This window comes from Podospora pseudoanserina, chromosome 2 (genome assembly GCF_035222485.1).
Source record: "Podospora pseudoanserina strain CBS 124.78 chromosome 2, whole genome shotgun sequence".
Taxonomy (NCBI): Eukaryota; Fungi; Ascomycota; class Sordariomycetes; order Sordariales; family Podosporaceae; genus Podospora; species Podospora pseudoanserina.
Window position 1 is genome coordinate 3,169,784 of NC_085921.1, and position 20,646 is coordinate 3,190,429.

A 20,646-nucleotide genomic window follows, 5' to 3' on the forward strand; every position below is an offset into this window, starting at 1 on the left:
AACCTCGGCTCTCCTCAACAAAGTAACGGTAATGGGTTCAAATAAATTCGAAGGAATCCGTGGCAACATCCCATGGTTCCGTTCAGCTCCTCCGGCATCCTCAAAGATGCTTGTTCACCAGCTGGGGCCATAGTTGAGGAGTATGGTAAAAGGTAAGGTGTTTGGCATGGGGCTGGTGATGATGACGTGATGGAGGTTTTCGTAAATGGGCCGCTCGAGCTTGCCAAGTCGTACTCGGTATTGGCAGTTTACTTTGGGCCTTCCAATTCCCTCCTCGTAGGCTAAAAATACTGGGACCAGAAGAAACAGCGTGTGATACGAAGGAATATTGAGAGGAGCCAAGGATTGGGGGTGGAGTAACAGCACATAGGTCCAAGGCACTATTGCTCCTTCCTTCCCAGTAGGTTGACCGCTCGCTCCTTCACAGTTGACTGCTCCTTCCCTCATTATGAGTGGACCGCTCCTTCCTCTGACTTGAACCAGTGCCTGCCTGGGAAATTCAGGCCACCCACTGACTGCTTATTACCACTGGGAGTATTTAATATATAACACCAGTACGAGCCTCCTTTTACGATAATGACAAACCTTCTTGGGTATTCAGGACGTCCCATGTGACGTGATGATCCATAGAAGCAGGAAAGAGCTCAAGTAACACAGAAGTATCGCCTCAATATGTTACTAACCCGTTTATAGGCTACACTTTAGCTTTCACAGTTGCCAGTCAGGGAGCCAAATCAGAGATTTCTGATGCCGGGCAGACAGCAAAGTAAAGGAGGAAGATGGCTTGATCTTGTGTACTGCTTGGGATGTGGCCCCTATCTGTCGAAGGACTCATGTATAAACCGGCCAGAATAACAAGTCATACCCTCATCCAACAAAGTGTCTACCGAGAAACACAGGAGAGCATCGAACACAGGAGAGCATCGAACACAGGAGAGCATCGAACACAGGAGAGCATCGAACACAGGAGAGCATCGAACACAGGAGAGCATCGAACACAGGAGAGCATTGTCAAGCCTTTATTATCAGCCTTCACACATGTAACCCTCGCGAGCCGCCAGAGCTCAAAGCCTACCCCCAACAGTCACGCGGACATCCGTTTAAACTTCCACCACATCACCACCGCACCGCCGCTACAACGCCATCACCCAGCACATTTCACCACAACCACACAATCCACCCCAGGTAACCGCCCTTTCCGCAACAACCAGCACCCGAACCATTCACTCATTCAACACAGCCCAGTCAGATTGGCCCCCTGTCTGGCCAGTTTGGATGAGGAGTAGGTTCAAGGGAGCTCGGTACACCCTCTTGGCTGGCCACCGAGAGACTGTGTGTTCGATCCTCGAAGTAAAGAACCCCCTTTGAGGGGCTTTTCGTAGCTAGAATCACCTCCGCTCTCTCCTCGTGGAGGCTTTCCCCCAGTGTGAGGCCTCCCACAGTCTCTCGCAGTCTTCCGGTATAAGACCGGGTTGGGGTCTAAGCCCTCCGGGTTAGGAGGGTCGTGAGTTGACTGGTGAGCTTTTTTGACGTTTTTGTGGTCTGTGAGGTTCTTTTTGGTTCAGATTACAACGAAACCACTGAGAACGAGAGGTTTATGTAGAGTCTGGGGATGTTCTCACTTATCGAACCTAGTATTTGATCGTTATACCTGCAGGAATCTTATGCGGAACACTTGCATTGAGATGACAGATGAAATGGCTGACAGAGACACATTGTTTTGCTGACTGCATACTAGTGTCAGTGGCGCCTTGTTCCACTTGTCTTAGACCGTTCGTCGTAGATCGTATGGATTTTACATGGTGCCTTGAACCAAGCAAGGCTTTTCAGCCCACGGTGCTGCCGCCATGCCTCCGTCGTCAATCTCACCACCAAGCATGACAACCAAGCAGGCAGAAACTTGCTTCCGAGGAAGACGCCATTCCTTTTCTTTTACGAGATGTTCTTATAAGCTTCACAATGTGACGAGAGGAAGTTAAATTGGATCTTCAAGACCCTCACCCCCGCTTTGCCATCCCCCTGGTGCAATGACCTGGCTCTCAAAACCCCGGGAGTTGGTGAGACTGTATTCTCAGTCAACAGGAGGCCTGAAAGGCAAGAGGGCAGCAGTCGAATTAGAGATTACCACCACCTAGTTCAAAACTCGATCCCAGAAAGTCATCCCCAGTTGTCACTGTCATGCTCGTTTTAGTGGTGTATATCCCAAAATGTGTTAGTCTAGAGATCCCATATCTACAAACCCACACCGATCCGCAACCCTTTTACTCTTGTGTGCACAAGTCATAGCCCAACGCCAATGCCCATGCAAATCCCTTTCCCCATTCCAATGCCCAGCACCAAACTCCTAAATATAACCATGCCTCAAATCACAACGCCCCACCAAACCTTCCAAAGGACAAATCCTCCTCCTTCTTCACCTTCGTCCCCCCAAAGGGCTCCTCCTTTTTCACCATCGGTCCCCCAAACAGATCCTCCTCCTTCTTCACCGTCATCTTCCTCTTCTTGGCACTATGCCCCAAATCACCCCCAAAAATATCCCCATCCTCCTCCTTCTTCACCTTCTTCCCACCCCCAAGATCATCTTCATCATCCGAGTCCATCTTCTTCGCCGCCTGTTCCCTCCTCACCCTCTGCAGCTCCACCAAATTCCACCGTTCCGGGTCCTTGCACTTGAGAAGCTTCTTCCGCAGGGGCGTGATCTGAGTCTTGATGACTTGTTTCTATCACACAATGTTAGCATTCCCTTCACAACAGAAGAAAGAAAAAGAAGAAAAAAGAAACAAACATTAAGCCAGTAATCCTTCCTCTCAGGCAACTCCCTACTCAACATATCCCTACACCCCTCAATAGCCCCCAGCACCTTATCCCTAATCTGACTCCCAATCACCCTCGCCTTTTCCTCATTTCCCTTGTTGTTATCACCCCCTTCCCCCCCGGGGGTATCATTCCCCTCCGCCGCCACAAAATGAAACGTCTCCTGAATCAACCTCTCCGCCAACCCCCTATCCGCCAAACTCAACGCAGCAAGCATAATCTGGCTCGGCGTGTAATGAAAGTACGCATCCGTCATCAACGGACTAAACTGCAGCACCTTCCTCGCCTTCGCCTCCGCCTCATCCAACCTCTTCAAGTCCTTCTGCATATCCGGCAAACTCGCCAATTCCATCATCGCCCCCCGAAGCGCACGATAAGGGTGCTTAACATCAAACGCAAACCTCAACCCCTGACACAGAAGAAACTCCCCCGCGAGGATCTCCTCGGCGGATTTATTGAAGATTTTAGTATACTCCGCCAGATTGACATGTCCCGTGTCGACCTTGCACGCAAAAAACAGCGCGACAAAAAACATTTCCGCCGGCGGGTACGTCATGATGCTGTTTGTGATGTAGAACCTCTTTAGGAACATGGCGGCCGTGGCTTTGATCTCGTCCGCGTAGTGGAGGGCTTCCGACGCGCGGAGGATTTCCGAGGTGTAGTACCCCACCAGCGTGAGCTCCTCTGCTGGAGTCAAAAACTCCGGTAGGGCCGGTGTGCTGTTTCCGTCTGGGTCGGGGGTGTTGGCGTTGGAGGTTGGGGCCGAGAGGTCCTGCTTTGATGTCGAGACGGGGAGTGGGTGGGAGAGTAGACGCTCGGAAATCCTCGCGCGCGCGGCGGCGTTGGTCTTTTCGCGGAGGGCGCTGAGCTGGGTTGGGGAGAAGGACCAGAGACGGTATTGCGAGGAGTCGCGGTAGCGCGCGTCTTCGGTTGCCATGATGGCAAGTCAGAGCCGTCTTGACGGATCCCAATCGCAAGCTCGTGGATATGTTCGACTGTTTTAGTGTTTGGTTGGTCGATCGCTCGATTCGGGATTTTCAGGTGGGAAGTTGAAGCTTTATGATTGCTTAGTAGAGCGCCATTTACAAACTCGCGAAACGTGGGAGACCGCTGCCACGACACAAAGGCGCGAACGTTGTCGTTGACATCCAGGTCGTTCCTGGCAAAAGTCAAGGTGAGCTTCGGCCCCCTTGGCGGTCAAATGCTCTAAGCGGGGCGCTCACCTCGGTGAAAATGCCCCACATCAGATCTTGGCTTTACAGGGGCCAACGCAACGCTGTGGCGGGTCTGGCCGTTACCCCTGTCCATCTCCAACCTCACTCCAACCTCTCCGATTTCATCACCCAAAAACAACACCACAATCACCCATGTCATCAGTGTCATCAATGTCATTTCATAGCTCTCTAACTATACTCTGAAGGCTTTTCAGGATTGTACCGAGCCTGCCTTTCTACAATAGCTTTTAGGATCCCTAAACTGATAACGCCTTCTCAACTTTGCGGATCCAGCCCACGAAAAACCAACCAAGAAGAATGCGACACCAGACGCCAACCAGACTCATTCCTTGACCGATATTTCTTGCCGCTATAAAATCCACATAACACGTATCTCACAATGCATCATTAAGTTCCCGGGGCTGAGAGAGCCCATTTTCACCGCCTCATAACCACACGCATCATGTCGCGTCACCCTACCCGGAACATCTAGTAACCAACCTCCCGTCTCGCTGGTACTGGAGGAGCAGGCTTCTTGGATCTGCTCGGAGGAGGCGGCGGTGGAGCCTTCTTCACGACAGGATAACTAGACGTGCGTGTAAGACTCGCGCTCCCTACACTGGTGGCGGGACTTGAGCTACGGCCCCAATCCGGGCTTCCCGTGTCGCTCGTGTCGTCATCCCGGTCGCCAAACACATCGTCCTTGGTGGTCACGATCTTGTTAACAGGGCGCAACTGGCCACGCAAGTTGCTGACGTTGGGGATGTTTTGGTTGACGCCGTACACCGAGCTTGGAGTGCTGGCGCCGGATATCCGACCTCCGCCGATACGCTCTCGCTCCAGACTCGCACCGCCCTGGAAAGTACTAGCCTTGCTGATGGTGGGGCGAACCGTACCGTCTTGCTGATTTTGAGGTTGAACTGGAAGGCCGATACGTCCAGTACGAGACGCAGGCATGCGGACAGGTGGTGCGCTCGATTCGGTCTCGTCGGACTCGTAGATCTTCTGGCTGCTCACCCGAGGAGCACGCTCAGAGAAGCTCTGCGCCGTATTCGACCTGGCACGGCCGGTTGTTGGGCGCCGTTCTATACTGCCATATGTGCTCATGCCTCCGGGTGCCGGTGCTCCTGGCCAGTTTTGGCGAACACGTCTGAGTTCCTCGGCACACCGCTCATGGTAGTCGAGCTCGGCGTCCAAGAACTGCGTCAAATCCCGTACGCTGTCGGCTTCAGCATCCCGAATGTCCTGCATACGGCGCCCAACGTCCTCGGAAGATTCCTCGTATTTGGCCTTGGCGGCGCGAAGCTCGTCGTCGATTCTGAAGTCATCTCGCTTGGCCTTCTGGGACTTGGAGATGCTGGCGTCGTACGCAAGGCGGCGGTTCTCGAGCTTCTTGCGGGCAGCCTGTGCAAAAACAATTGGTTAGACACAGGTTCATGGGGAAGCAAGCGGTAGTTGCGTACGAACCTGATACTCCTTCATCATAGCCAGCGACCTCTCCAGCGACTCCAGCCAGGTTGTTGTGGCCTCCCCAACATAAGCCTCCTGGATTGCGGAAACCCTCTCGTTGGCCCGACCCATCGTTATGAGGCAGTTGCCAAAGTCGGAGTCTGGTTGGAACTCCTCGCCGTGTGCAACCATTGTGCGGCCCAGATAGGCAGCTGGGAGGCCCTTCTCTCTGTCTTCCGCAGCCTCGACACGGCGGCCAACCCATTTGACGTATTGATTCATTGACCTTTGGAGGCGTTCCATGCCTGTGTCCTGTTAGTACGAGAAGCTCTCTTCGGAGTGTGATGGGAAACCTCACCCTCAAAACGAAGAGCCATCTCCATTTCGAGCTGCTTGAAGTCATCAGACATGGTAGTCTTTGCTTCACTGCCCATCTTCTCGCCGGCCCATTGGAAGGCGCGGTCGAACTTCTTGCCAATATTCATGATGAGGGTCTGGTGTGTACGTTGTAGATGGCGGTATAGGTGAGTTGTGCAGATGAGGAAAAAGAGGAGAAATGTCCTATCAGCAGTGGGACAGATGGCGGATAGTGTCCTTATGGGTGTCTCCCGGTGGGAATTGCCAGCGCACAGCTCGGCTGCTCCAACCTCTTGAATTAGTCGTGGTGGTTGGGTTGTGGTGTGGTATCCGTAATGAGTGACGTTCCTCCGTGTTACAATGACGGCAGCCGATTAAGAAAGGCAAAAGGTTGGGAAGCACTGCTTCGGGACGGGAACAGGGTCATATGCAGTCGAGGAAGGCGAATAAAAGAGAGGCCAGAGGTAGAGTCTGGGAAAAGAGAGTGAGGGCTCTGATATGTATTCAATGGCCGCGAGACAGATTTGTACCGTACCGTCCCTCTTGATTGCGAAACTCGTCAAAACGGGTGAATTGGAATCCTGTAGCTGGTCGCTAGGAACAAGGGTCCGCCGAACCCAAGCGGGCCAGGGGCCACTCACACCCTGAGCGGTGGCTGCAGAGCGCTAAACATGCAACTACAGGGGGGTCCCATCATCCATGCCCACCAACAGCTGACCCGCGCACCTGGGGTATCAGTCTGTTATCAGCGGGTGCGGAATCTCTCAATCATGAATGATCGATGTTTCCCATTCTGCTGGTTGCCCAGACACGGCCACATCTCGGACAGCTTTGTCGACGCAATATCGGATGAAAGTGGAAGCTGCAGCGTGAGATCACTCTCATGCCGTCTCGATATGGAAGCTGCAATGGCTTTGCGGACCGTCGACAGCAGAAATCACCAGACACCTTCCACTTACCTCACCGTCCTTCAATTCCCACATGTAAATGGAACCAGCATCTACACGCGCGACTGGTGAGAAAGGCTTCTGTCCTAAAATATCAAGGCACCCGTTCCCTAGACTGATTCGCCCCATCGAAACGCTTGCTGTCACGCTTGCTATGGTAGCACACAAGAGGCCCATTCCCCTGACCAGCTGTTGCTGCTGTGGGACTGTGGACTGTGGACACCTTGAATGGAGACCTGTCACTTGTTGGATCTAGATGTCTTGGGATGTCTCCGAAGACATCTGCACGATTGACAAGGTTCCCCGTTGCTTTCTGGGCGTCTGGCTCCCAATCGACCAACCCACTTGTTGAGGCGCAGCAGTTTGTGTGTCGCGTTCAACTCTTCTTGCTTCCCCCATCTACCGGCCATCAATGAGTCGATTGCTGTTCACAAGCACATCCAGATACGAGCTATTCGCACCGAATAAGAGCCGGACCCATTGAATATACTTGGGATGATGATCCGGTACCATTTCCGCCAACACGCCGGTTCTGGTGCCACCCACACCAGCATGCAACCTGTAGGTCGATATTGAGAAGAAGCTCTTCCTGCATCCGACACAAGAGCCACCTGCTTGGGCCAGAATAGCCTGAAATCGTTACAGCATGCTATTCAGCGACCACCCACCATCACAATCAAGTCTAGGCCCTCACTACATTCCAACATGGTGGATGGTCGGCCCGAGCTCGGGCGTATTGGTGTGGTGCGGATAACAAGTCGCTGATGCTCTTGCTGTTGTTTCTCTACGCCTTCCGACTGCCGCCCGGACGGGGTGTTTGCAGGTGATCATCGTCTTCTTCCAGAAAAAGAATCCTTTCACGATCGGAACCATTGGCCAGCAGAATGGCAGATCCGGAGCAATCGTAGCGCCAAAAACGAAACGCCGGAGAGATCCGCCAGCCGCCGTCAATCATGGCCCAATTCATACCAAATCCTCAGAGCGCTTGGCCAAATCCGAAACAGCACTTGAAAGCCAGTTGCAAGGTCCCCCCGTCTCTTCAGCGCTGTTTCAGCCTTGCCTTGTCAATCTCTAATCGACTTTCATGCCTTCAGTTTGAAGTCTCAGTCTCTCAGAGCCAATTGAAGCTGTCTTTGCTCCCTTTGACGCCCTGACGATCAGAAGCCAACCAACTACTCGGCGGGTTTCGATTGACTTTTGGTTGACTAACAGGGTTTATTTTTAGGCCAAACGACACCACCTATGACAATGACGCTGCGAAACACCGTCACCGTGCTTGGACAGTCATGGAAGCTAGAGAAAACCAAATGCTCAGTGATGGAGTCATTGGACATGCGGCTGCAGTTCGGATTTGTCCTCCACCAATGCTCTTTGATTCACTTTCCCTCTTTGAAGTCCAACATTTTCCCAGCTTCCCAACTTCAAAACAACCCACACTTGGCGCCAACCACAAGCCATTCAAAACCTCCCCTTCCCATTTCGCTTCCGTCGATCTCACATTCTCATCCAAACCGATGGGTCATCTGTCTTCAATGCGACAACTCCACAAAATACATGGTGACGTTTCAATGCACTTGGTGTCTTTGAAAAACAGTGGGAGCGGAAAAGCCAAGACGTCTCCGCCTCTCCGCCTCCGTTTCCCGTCCCAAAGTGTCAACCCCGTAACCATGTGACCCTCCTCTCCGACTCCGTACATACTTTTCGGATGCCGAGCCGAGCGTTCGGAGGAACCGTCAAATATACCCAGTGCCCAGTGATACTGATGTAAACAATGGCGAGGCCCCTTAAACCAAAATATAATACCCCCCTTTCCATACCTGGCCTAGCCATTGACGTTTAAGGGGCCATCTTCATCCATCGCTGACTGCTCTCAAATACACCACGTGAGTTGGTCGACAGCGCCTAGGGAACATCGCTCACTCGGGCACTATTTCCCAGGGCAAGAGATGCTGGTGAGCTACATGAAAGAAGCCATCGGTGTACTCTACATTCGGTTATGACCTCCAATACTTCCCAGCTACCACATGGCAAAACAAGTGGTAAAATTGGGAGTTATTTCAAGGCCGTGATGTGAACTTTGATGAAAACTTCCAGCTAACCCCCACACGCTGCAGGCCTAGGTATATAACATGGGTGAACATGACTATGATGGCGATATAAGCTTGCATAGGATTAAAAATGTCCAATAAGAAGAACCGCCTGCTTGTTCATGTGATCTAATCAGCAAGGGCAATACAGCAAACCTGCCAGGTCAAACTTCTAAAAGAAGACCTCACACCAAAAGAAGGCTAAATAGCATGCATAGGGTATGTAAGAATGCATACAGGCTCTGTTCCAACCGGTCAATGTCCCATCTCAAAACGCCAATTACAACAACATAAGAATTTCCAGTCCCATCCAAGTTTCCAGTAATCACCCTCTCAACCCCCTTTACACAGTCCCACTGATGCTCAGTTCTCTTATCTCCTGTAGCACCTGTTCGACTCTGCTATCCAAGTGGCCCTCGGCGTACTGATCTCTAGTGTCCGCATCTAGGTACTGCTGCACCTGAGCCATTCTGCTGTAAGCCTCTGCGCAAAACCGCAATTGGATCTTGACAAGTGCCTCGAATGATGGATCAAGGTAAGGAACGCGTAGATCGATGAGCTGTGGAAGCTCCGTGCACAATTGTTCGTTGAGCTGTTCGTATGCTGCCTTGGCCATGTCCATCTCCTTCTCCGCTCTTGGGAGCTTGGTAACATCCTTGTCGGGCTTTTCGACCAGCTTCTTAACCTTGGCACGTAGTGCGTCGTAGTCGAGGAGTTTGTGGCTGCGCTTCTTGATACCTAAATTACCCGTGTCAGAAGGTCTCGGATCCGGGGGCAGGGAGTAGGAACATACACTCATTCACATCGGGAAAGTAGGCGCAAAATCTCGAGATGGGCTCTAGCACTGTCGTCCGATATGGCCCGTCGAGCGCCTTGATCGTTTCGGCATCCAAATCCTCTACTGCTTGCTTGTAGCTCCTGCTCACGCCGTCCTTAGCGCCGGCTTCGCCGTAGAAGGCATCGATTGTCTCGGCAATACGCATTTGTGAGGCCGTCATCGCTGTTATCTGTTAGTACATTACCGCTTCGACCTGTCCCTTCTGGCACCGTGTCCTCATACCTCGCAGAGAATCGAGGTATCCCTTTGCCTCCTTCTGTAACCGCAGCGATGCCGCCTCCATGGTTCTGAAACGTCTATCCAAAATATCAGTTTCCTATTCCAACCTCTTTCAACCAGCGATTGCGTGGCACCATATCCGTACCTTTCTTCAACTTCATAATCCCGGTCATTTGTCTTCTCGACATGGCCTGATCAAACCAAGAACAGTCAGCATTTTGGAAGCAGAAGAAATTTCGTCTTCGGGGCGGTAGAGTATAGTGTAGTGGTTGGCATCGTTGGGGGCGAGGCCATGGAAGTGGTGTGGCGCTGATGTTGGTGCTCTCAGTGCATTAACGAAACGGACGAACCGGTCTTCATCATCACCTGCGTCGTAGCGCGGTTGACATTCTTCTTGAAGCCTGCAGTACAACAAAAAGGTCAGCGCAAAATGTCTCTGGTACATCCTCAAGTTATGGTGCGGTCCACGTACCCGCCCAAGACATGATGGGCAACTGGTTGTTGACTGGTTGATTCCTGGTCTATTGCGGTTCGAAATTCAGGGGTTTTCAGGGCGTCGCTCGTTCGTCCCCTGTTCGAATAGGGCAATGCGCAGTCGTCGGTTGTATTGGTCGTCGTTGTTGAATGAAGCGATATTCAAGGCAAAGCTAATTGACTGACAACCGCAGGTAGTGTCGTGGTTCAAGGCTGGCTAGGATGCTCGTTGTGGCCGGTTTGAATCTGAACCGCCGAGATGGAGAGAGGTGACGAATGTTGAACTGTGGCTGAGCCCCGCTTGACTGCCTACCAAACCCGCGTGCGTGCCGTCGTCCCGCCCCGACGACGTCAGAGCCCAGGAACAGCCACAATCCCGGCACAGATCCCCCGCCAAGTGGGCCATCTCCGAGCTTCTGGGCTGCCGCCTGTTTGCCAGCTGACAACCAAGCCTTCCAACCTCATCTCACTTCAAGCCATCTCACTCACTCAGAACAACGGCTTTGTGTTCCAAAGTTAGAATGCCTTTGAGTCACTCGCCGCGGCGAGGAGGCTTACGGTTCATGTCAAAAATGTAGACCATAGTTTTATTTATAAGATCTCGCAATAGACTCTTATGTTGCACCTTTCTTTCATTCACTCATTTTTGCATTCTATCCAAAAGACCACACACCCAACAAGCAATTCCCCAGCCGGCTGTTCAAAGCCCATTTAAAAAGTTTCCACCCACAGCAAAGACACTTAGAAACAACACCAAAGTCTGCCAGAGGCAGCCAACCAGCATAACGACCAAACAAAAGTCCCGCCGGTTCAAACAAAAACCCGTTCAGGATCCAGAACCAGTACCAGCAACATCCATCGAGTCATAAACACCAGAAATGTCTGTTCGGCGCATCCTCGTCGTCGGCCTCGGCAACCCCGGCGAAGCCTACCGCAACACCTACCACTCAGCCGGCCACATCGTCCTCAACGCTCTACGAAACCAGATGGCTGATACGCAGCCTTCCTTCAAGGTAGCGCGGCATGGAAAGAAGAGCACAGAAGCCTCCATCGGGCCAAAATATTCGTTTTTGCAAAGTCCCTGTGTTATGAATGTGACTGGGACATGGTTCGCAAGGGCTTACAGGGAACACCTTATTGACAATGGGCTCAGTCCAGCTGAGTTGGGAGTTGTACTGGTGCATGATGACCTGGAGGAGGAGCTGGGTGTAGTGAAGATTAGGGATTGGGCGCGGAGTCATAGGGGGCATAACGGCATTAAGAGCGTGAACGCCTCGTTGAAGGCTGATCCAGAAGGGAAGTGGGCTAGGGTTTCGGTCGGTATTGGGAGGCCGGTGGAGAGGGAGAGGGCGTCGGTTTCGGATTATGTGCTGAGCAAGATCCCAAGGCATGCTAGAGGGATTTTGGAGGAGAAGGGAGGGGCTGGGCTGTTGGCTGCGTTGATGGATTTGGAGAGGAAATGGGAGGCTTCATGAGGTGCAAATTAAAGGGTTGAAGGTGTGAGAGAATCTGTACCGATATATTTTGTGATACCCAATTTGGAGGCAGGAGTCTATATCCTGAGTTCCTCAGTTTCTTCCTCCATTACCCAAAACCATACCAATGAAGAATAACTGCATGTGTCTCCCCATCATGCCAACATCTGGCTCTCCCGTATACCCCTCTTATGGAGCGGCTGTAAAGCCTTCTCGTCATTTCGGTGTGCTGCTGCCTCTAAAAGACGCCCAACAGTAGGATCTGCACCGTTATCAAGAAGTAATTCCACTCCCCTCCCATTCTCAGCCCATACAGCGACAAGCAAAAGGCGTCACAACATCCACATCAAAACCATCTCCTATGAACCAATCACGTACGGCAAACCCGATACCATCCTGGGGCGTCTGGAATATGTGATTTGGGTCAGGCGCCATACTCTAAAAGGATCCGGGCCGAGTCATTATGCGACGAGTACAAAGCCCAGAACAGCGCTGTAGTGCCAAACTCGGCTTGAAGCTCGACATCGGGATCAACGTCATGTGTCAACAGCTCACGTAAAGCTCCATATTGGTCCCTGAGGGTAGCTCGCCGCAGGGAAATTGGTTCGGTCGACTTCAGGACAGGTCTCAAAGAGGGCGCGGAGGATCTGAAAAAGTTGGGTGTTAGTCAGAGTATCCGATAGCCAACCTCAGCACCGTGGCTTGAACGTACCAACTGTAAACCCTTGTCTGCGGCTGCGTGTATGGGGTCTCTAACTGATCTAAAAATGGGAGCCTCCCCAGTGCCCCATCAGAAAAACAGCAAAGGATCGCACAAATTCTTTGAGTTGTAATGTAGCTGCAGAACAAGGCTGTGGAGTTGCGGGTGGCTCATGTCTGCCAACCTATTATGGCCCCTCCAGTTGCTGGAAGCATACTGCACGAGTGGAAAAGTAGCGACTATGAGCTCGCCCTGTTCTTTGTCTTTCGGGCTAATAACAAACTGCTCGACCAACTCGGAGACTTCTGGATCCGTCATATATGTCAAGCAGGTGCGAGCAACCTCTGTATTGGCAGCTTGTCTCTCGACGTGAAACTGTGATGCCAGTGAGTCTGTTATCCTATCTGACTCGAGATATTCCTGGACCGAATAGTGAGCAATCCTCACGTTGCTGTTTTGGTCGAACTCGAGGAGGCCAGGACAGATTTTCAGGATTTCGTCATCACCCTCCAGTATCCTGTCTTTGTTGAACTGGGGATTATCTCCGAGCTCCACTGCCGTTGCATGGATGAGCTCGAGGGTTGTAAGCGGCCGTGCAGCGGTACAGAGCAGTGTCAAGACTCTCCTGGCATCTTCGGCTAAGGCTTTGTCGATATTCAGGAGTATTCGTTCGTAGGTGTCTTCCGGGTTCCGAGGGAGCGAGGCGAGCATGCTGTTGAGATGGGTCTTGCTTATTGGACGGGATTGGAGGGCTTTGAACTGGCATTCGACCCATCGAAAGCTGTGATGTATCAGTACACATCCACATGTTTTTGTTGACATTGAAGACGTCTCATGACCACCAAATAACCTGAAAAAACTCACGCCATTAGCACGAGATGCTAGAGCATCCTGAATTTCCTGTCGATAGTTTTTCCACCCTTGGAGGCGACGATTCGTTTGTAAGCGAGCAGCAACGAAGGACGAGATATCCGAGTCAATGGAAGCATTTTGATGTCTCCGTCTTCAGATGGTGATAGACACTCCCGAATATCTTGTTCGTCACGGCTGCTGACCAAAAGATGTAACCGAGGTTCTGACCACTCTCGTATTACTTGTACCGCATCGAGCAAATCATCTCGGTGTCTGTCTTTTGGACTCTCATCTAAGGCGTCTACAATGATGTAGACGTCCTCGAACTCCCGAATTATGGCGTTTAGAGTCTCCAAGAGTTCGTCATCGGGTGGCGTGGCGTCAACAAAACTATCCTCGAGGCGTTTGAGGTGCTCTTCCCCTGTCTTAATCTGACCAGCGAGCTGGAGGATTGCTGATCGAAGCAAAGCGGTAGCATCTTGCTTCGATCCGTCGTTGAAAGTGAAGTAGAAGTAAGCCAAGCCACTGGTGACTTTTCCGGGCGGGACTGCTGCTGCCGGTGTCTCTCTGCCAACTGGATAGCTGTTGAAGACAGGACCGACTTACCACAGCCGGCAAACCCATTCAACCAGAGGAAGGAATTTGGTGTGGATAGCCAAGTGTTGAAGTCAGTTCCTTTCACAAACCAGTGACCAATTCCTGAATGACGCTTCTTACAGGCCTCATTGTAGTTGACTGACACATCGGGCGCTTTTAGGCCCGACCAGGATCGAAGTTCATGGGATACTTGAGTGTTTCGGATGTGGTTGGGTACCGCTTTCGTATCCTCTACATCATCCTCAATCTTCATTTGGCTGTCCCTCATAAGACTAACAGTGGCTTTTGTGTCTTTTATACCATCTTGAATAGTAATTTGACTACCTCTGATGAGATGAACCGCAAGTTTGGTGTCTTGTATATCATCCTGAATGGTCGTTGCGTCCTTTTGTTGGGCCACTTGAAGAGCCAACGTTAGGCCGGCGCGGATGTTGTCAATGGTTTCGTCAAGTTTCTGAAGCGTACCCTCTATTATTACATACACATATACGGTTAGTTAGTGGGAAATCGTGCAGGCTTAACTGCTACTTACGGTGGAAAGGGTAGGTGACCCGGCGAGCAGCAGTACGTGCGAAAGCCTCGATTTTGGACGAAGCAGTCCTCGTGAGTCGGTTTGGAGTAGGAGCTTCTGTGAGTATCTTGGACTCATTGCTCAATTCGTATATGTATTCCTCGCACTCTTGAATCGAATATTGTATAGTCTTGAGAAGTGCTAGCTCAATAGGTTGGAATTTGCGGTTTCTAAAATTTGAGTCTAAAGAGTTGAGAATCAAAAGAAGGGAATCCAGCTTGCTGATGGTACGCGAAGTGTCGATTTTCAGGTCCTTCACTGTTGTGTAATACTTGACGAGGCATTGGGTAGCTTGAATGCCCAGAGAAATGACCCCAATAATAGCACCAGCAACCTCCATGATCGTGGCTATGAGATTGGGCAGCCAGATACTTCTTACAGAACAAAAATCCCTATATGTTGTACAAAAGGGAGAGATGGAGGGAGCCAAATAGGCGGCCATGTATGCCTCGCCTCAAACATCTCGCCAAGGATGCGGCCACTAACTTGACAGCGGCTAAGCGCGAGCGTAATGTCAAATATTTGTCAGGGTTCTGGGTACATAAATGAAGGTAATCCGAGATCTAGACCTTATACTTCTTCGGCTCGAGCTCTGTAATGTCAGCGCTCCTTGCTTCACCATCCAGGATCAGTTCAGCCATCAAACACCCAGTACCGGGACCGTTCTGAATCCCCCAACATGTATGCCCGGAAGCGATCCACAACCCCTTCACGTAAGACTGCCCAATGACTGGGTCACGCTCCGTGCCAAACCTCATATGCCTTGGCAGATAGCATGCCTGTTTCGCTTTGATGGGAGCACTCCCCAAGATAGGCGAAACGGTTCCCATATATGCAGTCAAGTCATCACATTGGTCTTCGTCGCACTGCACCAAGTCTGCAGTTTCTGGAAGAGGGATCGAAGGATCTGGTTCGCCTTTTTGGTTCAGTCATGTTAGCTTCATCTTTGTGGAAACATGACTAGGATAAACGACAGAAACTCGACCCAAGAAACCTACCACAAGCATATACCTCACCAAAAGGTCTAGCATACACCTCCGGATCAACATTCCGCTTATGCTTCCTCTTCTGCCCCTTTCTCGCCCGATGCTCAGGCACAAAGTCTGTTGGCAGCATAATGTCGGTAAAGACAGCATACGGCGTCACATCTACCTCATAAACCACACTATGTGCCCTCAATCCTTCAATCTTGGTTCTAGGCAGGATCTTGCCTGTCCATGGCCCCGCAGAAACAACTACATCTGTCACATTGTCCAGATCAACAACTTCGCCGCTGTTTCTGTCTTCGTACTGTAGCCCGATAACCTTTGTTTTCTCGCTGTTGTACTTGAGACGAGTGACCTTTGCGCCTATTCGGAAATCAACTCCCTTTTGTTGAGCGAGGGCGGCAATTGAAGTAGTGAAATGAAAAGGATGAACTTGTGCTGTTTCGGTTGCTCCAGGTTGACCCATCTCTTGATAGTGTTGAACAACTGTAGAGTCGAACCAGTCGAGATCTTGCGGTAGAACAGAAGGCTTGAGCAGGGTAGTGGCATCTTCGTCTTGCTTCGGGAGCTTTTGCCAGTCTGATTCTTTGTCGCCCTGGGCAGGGTCACCGGCCACTGAGCTCTGTATCGGAAGAGCATCATTGTTTTGACTGTTTGTAGCCACCCCATTTCCATTTTGCTCTCCTTTTACAGGTGACGAGGGTGTTAAGTTCGTCTTGGTTCTAGCGAGGAGGTCGTCTCGAGTAACAGTCGCTGTGATAGACCCACATCCTACTCGTCTATATCCCCAGCGCTCGGCGCCATTATGCTCCTCTGCCAACGCTTTGTGTAGTCGGTATGATAATGGAACCAGAGATTGCGGGTAGGCCCATAGCGCCAGGAGCCCACCAGCTTTTCCGGATGCGCCAGCAGCAATCGCCGTTGCTTCGAGTAGAGTGATCGTGTGAAGGTTCGGATTGAACTTGGGATGGCGTGTTAGGAAGTAGGCCGTCGTGCATCCGATAATACCGCCCCCTAGTCTGTATTAGCTTATAGAGCAAACATGAGAGAATGGAATATATACCGATAATAACAATATTTCTTTTCTGTTGCTCCTCCATTTCGCTTGCTAGCTTCGAGTGTCCCAGGAGAAGGGGAAGAGCGGGGAGTATGCGCAGCGACCAGGATGATGAAATTCAAGAAGATAAAACAGTGGGAAGGAACAATTGATTGGATATGAACCGAAGATATCCGGAGTTGGTCTCTGTCTTCCGCCTCATCGATTGCGGCTCAAAGAGAGTTGCCGCTTGCAGCTCCAAGTCGCCTGGGGCCTGGGCTCGTCGTCATCAATTGGCGGTGGGCGGCCGGCACCTTTAAGCTTCCCATGTCCAACGCGGGGCAACAGCTTGGAGGGGCACCTTTGAGGTGCTGTCTCTGAGACATGATAAGGACAATACTGCACCACGATTTGAAAATCTTCAGTTAAAATATAGCTTTGGAAATCGAGTTGATATATATGTGAGCCCATCAGCTACCATCACCGCTTATAACACCAGCGAACTTCATCTCAACATTCTCTGTGCCCAGTGACGTACCAGCCAGCAGCCAACCCCGCGTTGCTCTGCCCCACAAGTCACAGACTCTTGGTATCCTTCTTCAGGGACACCCGAAACACAAAACTCGACAGTTGACAATGCCGCTCTGCATGAACCTATCGCGTGGTTCATTGTTTGCATTGCTATGGCGAACGGTAACATCAGATGAAGTTCGCTATACCCTTAACCGAGATACACAGGGCTGCTCCGAACTGTACCAGACAGACAGTTTGGTGCAAAACAGCGCTTCCAAATTCCGCTGATAATGCTATCCATAGATGGACAAGAACCTGTAGCCCAAATCAGATGAAGTACAACACAGTCAGTCTGGCTACGTACGACCCACAGGTTCAAACACAGCTCTCTGCGATGCTGAGAGTTGTTCATCAGCGGTGTCCACGGCCTCCGCTATCACAACACGGAGTGGCCGTCAACGGTATTCTTGAGGTCCGTGCCATCTACATTTTCGAATGTCGATCTTCCAATCAGTGGAGCCCACTCACCAATCGCATCACAGGACAAACATCTTGTTACCCTTCGAGCGCCGAGGCTTACAGTGGCTCATTTTCATCGAAAAAGTCCCAACATTGAGAAGAGAAAAGTGCGCCTCTTTTCTGCCTGCTTAGAAACCCCTGGTTCATAACACGCCACAAGTAAAGGTAACAGACCAATAGACAACATCCGGGGTCACGGACTTTCCCAAAACCCAGCTTAGGATTGCGTGAGTTGGTGAAACCGATTTGGAATCAGATAGCTCTTTCCCGACCCCACCTCCGAGGCACCTCCAACGGGGAATATATTTGTTTGGTCCCTCTCTCCATCAACTTCTCTCATGATGTTTCTTCTCACCTCACGTCGTACAACATCTCACATACTATCTCTATCGAAAGCTATAGAGCCTATTTTATCCGTTTCTCATCCGACTCATCGTTTACCTCTACCCTATCACCTGAACAGATCCGTCCAACCTAATAAATACTTCGGCAAAATGGCTTCCGCAGCAACCATCTATGACTTCAAGCCCTTGGACAGCATGTCTCCCCCCCCCCCCTCCCCTCCCACATCCCCCAACTAACCCCCATTATAGGCAAGGGCCAAGAATACCCCCTCTCCAACTTCAAAGACAAAGTAATCCTCATTGTCAACGTCGCCTCCAAGTGCGGCTTCACCTCACAGTATGCTGGTCTTGAGGAGCTCTACAAAAACATCACCGCCAAGCACCCAGACCAGTTCGTCATCCTTGGCTTCCCCTGCAACCAGTTCGGCGGCCAGGAACCCGACGCCGAGGCGGAAATCGTCGCCTTTTGCGAGCGCAACTTTGGCGTCACCTTTCCCATTATGCAAAAGATTGAGGTGAATGGTGACAATGCCCACCCCTTGTTCGAGTGGCTCAAGGAGCAAAAGTCTGGCCTCCTCGGGCTCAAGAGGATCAAGTGGAACTTTGAGAAGTTTTTGATTGGCAAGGACGGCCAGGTTAAGGGGAGATGGGCTAGTGTGACGGGCCCGGCTTCTCTGGAGAAGGAGATCTTGGCTGAGTTGGAGAAGTAAACAATGAGCGGTTTTGATGTTTTTTTTCTGTCAGGATCCAGGGGTATGTTGCTTTTTGGATAAGAGGGCTTTGGAGAGGGAACTGCGAGCTTGGATAAATTGATATACCCTACATTTTGCAAGAGACAATAAACATGAATAATGAGCACATGCGTTTTGCATTGGCCTATCGTGATTGCTGCCACCATCTTTCCCCCATAAACACAGTATTTTGAGTGTGAGGTTTATTACTTCCCGACACTGAGCCCATCTCGTTCATCAGATGATGATCACTCCTTTCCAACTCATTCGATATTTCATCTCATCATTCATCAGCCTGTTCCAATCCCAACCCCACCCACCCCCTCCCATCACAACGACCTCTCAACCTCCATAACCTCCCTCACCCCCTCCTCAATAGCAGTAACCTTTACTTTATCCAACCTCTTCAGCGGCCTCCTCGGGTGCCCACCATACCCAAAATAACTCTGAATAGCCTGCTTCGTCCCCGCGATCGCCGCCTTGGTCAACACCCAGTCCCCCTTCGACAGCGTCTTCTGCAGCGCAATGGCCTCCTCCGTCTTCCCTTCCGCATACAAGTTCCATACTTTTGTGCAAACCTTTGGCATGACGTTCGCGCCTCCAGCAATGATCCCGCTGCCCCCGCTTGCCAAAGTCTGCACTGTAAAGTCACACATTCCTCCAAACGCCATGTACCCTGACCCTTCCGCCCACGGTGTCTTTGCCTCCGTTGCCAGCGCCACTCTCGTCAGCTTTCCCGTGTTTCCACATGTGAATTTTGTCCCGACAATGTTTGGGTGCGCGGCCAACTTGATAAGAAGGTCCGAGTCCATGTCTATGCCAGCCACGGCGCCGGGGTAGTTGTACAAGATCAATCCAAGCGGGCTCTCGTCGGCAACGCTCACGAAATAATCGAATATAGCCTGCTCATCCATCAAGAACCGAAAGTAGGATGGTGGGAGGAGCAGGGCGTAGTCAGCACCGACATCCTTGGCCAGCTTGCACAGCTCAATCGTTCCCCGGACGCTGCCCTCGGTGGCACCGATGATGATGGGGGTGTCTGTGAAGCCGGCCTCGTCGAGTGCCTCTCTCGTAGCCTTGGTCACTGCTAGCTTCTCTTCACGTGTGCAGTGGATGGCCTCCCCGTTGGATCCCATTGTGACAAGGCCTACGAGGCCGTCCTTGACTAGTCTTTCGGCGTGCTTCTTGATGGTGGGGATGTCGAGGTCTTCGGTCACGGCGTCGAAGAAGGTCATGGTGGGGGCGTAGATACCACATGGGAGTGGCCTCCGGGGGGAGGAGTGGCCATTGGTGGCACCATTGGTGGCAGTCATGGTCGAGTAGGAAGCCGAACGGTGATGAAGGATGTTTTGAGAGGAAGGGACCGTGAAAGCCAAATGACGCGTGAGGCTAGGAGTCTGGATTTGAGAGTGGGCACGTGGGGAGATGTTACAGTATGAGATAAAAAAGACAGGGACGGCCAGGGCGGAAGGCCGGCTACTTAAGAAAACACACGAACCCCTGATGGGAGTTGACAGTCGCCCCATGACCTAATGTAAATAGGAACCAGTGGGGTTGTGCCCGTCAGCCACGCGCAAGAAGAAGATGTCTAGTCTGATCAGACATGGGTCTTCAGACGCTTCTTGTGTGGGATGTTGAACAAGAAGCGGGCCAGAACCTCCAACTCGGAGCCAAGTCCTCCAAATTCGATTGCAGGGACTGCGGGAAGGAAGGGAGCTAGGTCAGATGCAACAGCGATGCCAGCACACTCATCGGCAAGGCGGCCGCTTGTGGCCATCGACAATGTTTCGCAGCTATATCGGGATAATATATAGAGCAATGGGGTCAGGAAATCACGCACCCCAAAGCATCCATCGGCAACCAGATGTGAGTGTGTACATCATCTGGTCTCTTTCATACCAGAGACAACAGACCAAGCCCATT

General features: G+C 51.4%; 8 protein-coding genes across 8 annotated transcripts; 2 read left to right on the forward strand and 6 right to left on the reverse strand.

Moving 5' to 3' along the window:
- Positions 1–2,088: 2,088 nt before the first annotated feature.
- Positions 2,089–3,751, reverse strand: QC764_208410 (uncharacterized protein; the record flags this gene model as incomplete). The annotated part of the gene is made up of 2 exons (XM_062944549.1): positions 2,089–2,720; positions 2,786–3,751. 2 exons carry the CDS (start codon positions 3,749–3,751, stop codon positions 2,367–2,369), a joined length of 1,320 nt encoding a protein of 439 aa, XP_062803388.1. The 3' UTR covers positions 2,089–2,366.
- Positions 3,752–3,896: 145 nt separating this feature from the next.
- Positions 3,897–4,206, reverse strand: QC764_0039690 (uncharacterized protein; the record flags this gene model as incomplete). The annotated part of the gene is made up of 2 exons (XM_062940276.1): positions 3,897–3,973; positions 4,038–4,206. 2 exons carry the CDS (start codon positions 4,204–4,206, stop codon positions 3,897–3,899), a joined length of 246 nt encoding a protein of 81 aa, XP_062803389.1.
- Positions 4,207–4,517: 311 nt separating this feature from the next.
- On the reverse strand, positions 4,518–6,651 carry QC764_208420 (uncharacterized protein; the record flags this gene model as incomplete). Its single annotated transcript, XM_062944550.1, has 3 exons — positions 5,836–6,651; positions 5,496–5,782; positions 4,518–5,432 (listed from the first exon to the last, which is right to left on the reverse strand). The coding sequence occupies exons 1-3, from the start codon at positions 5,960–5,962 to the stop codon at positions 4,518–4,520; spliced, it is 1,329 nt and encodes a 442-aa protein (XP_062803390.1). The 5' UTR covers positions 5,963–6,651.
- A 2,245-nt stretch (positions 6,652–8,896) lies between these two features.
- On the reverse strand, positions 8,897–10,672 carry hob3 (BAR adaptor protein Hob3). The gene is made up of 6 exons (XM_062944551.1): positions 10,398–10,672; positions 10,276–10,326; positions 10,071–10,116; positions 9,929–10,002; positions 9,662–9,868; positions 8,897–9,606 (listed from the first exon to the last, which is right to left on the reverse strand). Exons 1-6 carry the CDS (start codon positions 10,408–10,410, stop codon positions 9,212–9,214), a joined length of 786 nt encoding a protein of 261 aa, XP_062803391.1. The 5' UTR covers positions 10,411–10,672; the 3' UTR covers positions 8,897–9,211.
- Positions 10,673–11,277: 605 nt separating this feature from the next.
- QC764_208440 (uncharacterized protein) lies at positions 11,278–11,874 on the forward strand (the record flags this gene model as incomplete). The annotated part of the gene is made up of 1 exon (XM_062944552.1): positions 11,278–11,874. One exon carries the CDS (start codon positions 11,278–11,280, stop codon positions 11,872–11,874), a length of 597 nt encoding a protein of 198 aa, XP_062803392.1.
- A 3,171-nt stretch (positions 11,875–15,045) lies between these two features.
- On the reverse strand, positions 15,046–17,698 carry QC764_208450 (uncharacterized protein). Its single transcript, XM_062944553.1, is given in 5 exon segments — positions 15,046–15,510; positions 15,593–16,594; positions 16,644–17,444; positions 17,501–17,595; positions 17,613–17,698. 3 exon segments carry the CDS (start codon positions 16,678–16,680, stop codon positions 15,158–15,160), a joined length of 1,392 nt encoding a protein of 463 aa, XP_062803393.1. The 5' UTR covers positions 16,681–17,444; positions 17,501–17,595; positions 17,613–17,698; the 3' UTR covers positions 15,046–15,157.
- Positions 17,699–17,989: 291 nt separating this feature from the next.
- Positions 17,990–18,886, forward strand: GPX2 (Glutathione peroxidase 2; the record flags this gene model as incomplete). The annotated part of the gene is made up of 2 exons (XM_062944554.1): positions 17,990–18,212; positions 18,242–18,886. 2 exons carry the CDS (start codon positions 17,990–17,992, stop codon positions 18,700–18,702), a joined length of 684 nt encoding a protein of 227 aa, XP_062803394.1. The 3' UTR covers positions 18,703–18,886.
- A 166-nt stretch (positions 18,887–19,052) lies between these two features.
- On the reverse strand, positions 19,053–20,036 carry LGA1 (L-threo-3-deoxy-hexylosonate aldolase; the record flags this gene model as incomplete). Its single annotated transcript, XM_062944555.1, has 1 exon — positions 19,053–20,036. The coding sequence occupies one exon, from the start codon at positions 20,034–20,036 to the stop codon at positions 19,053–19,055; it is 984 nt and encodes a 327-aa protein (XP_062803395.1).
- Positions 20,037–20,646: the final 610 nt, after the last annotated feature.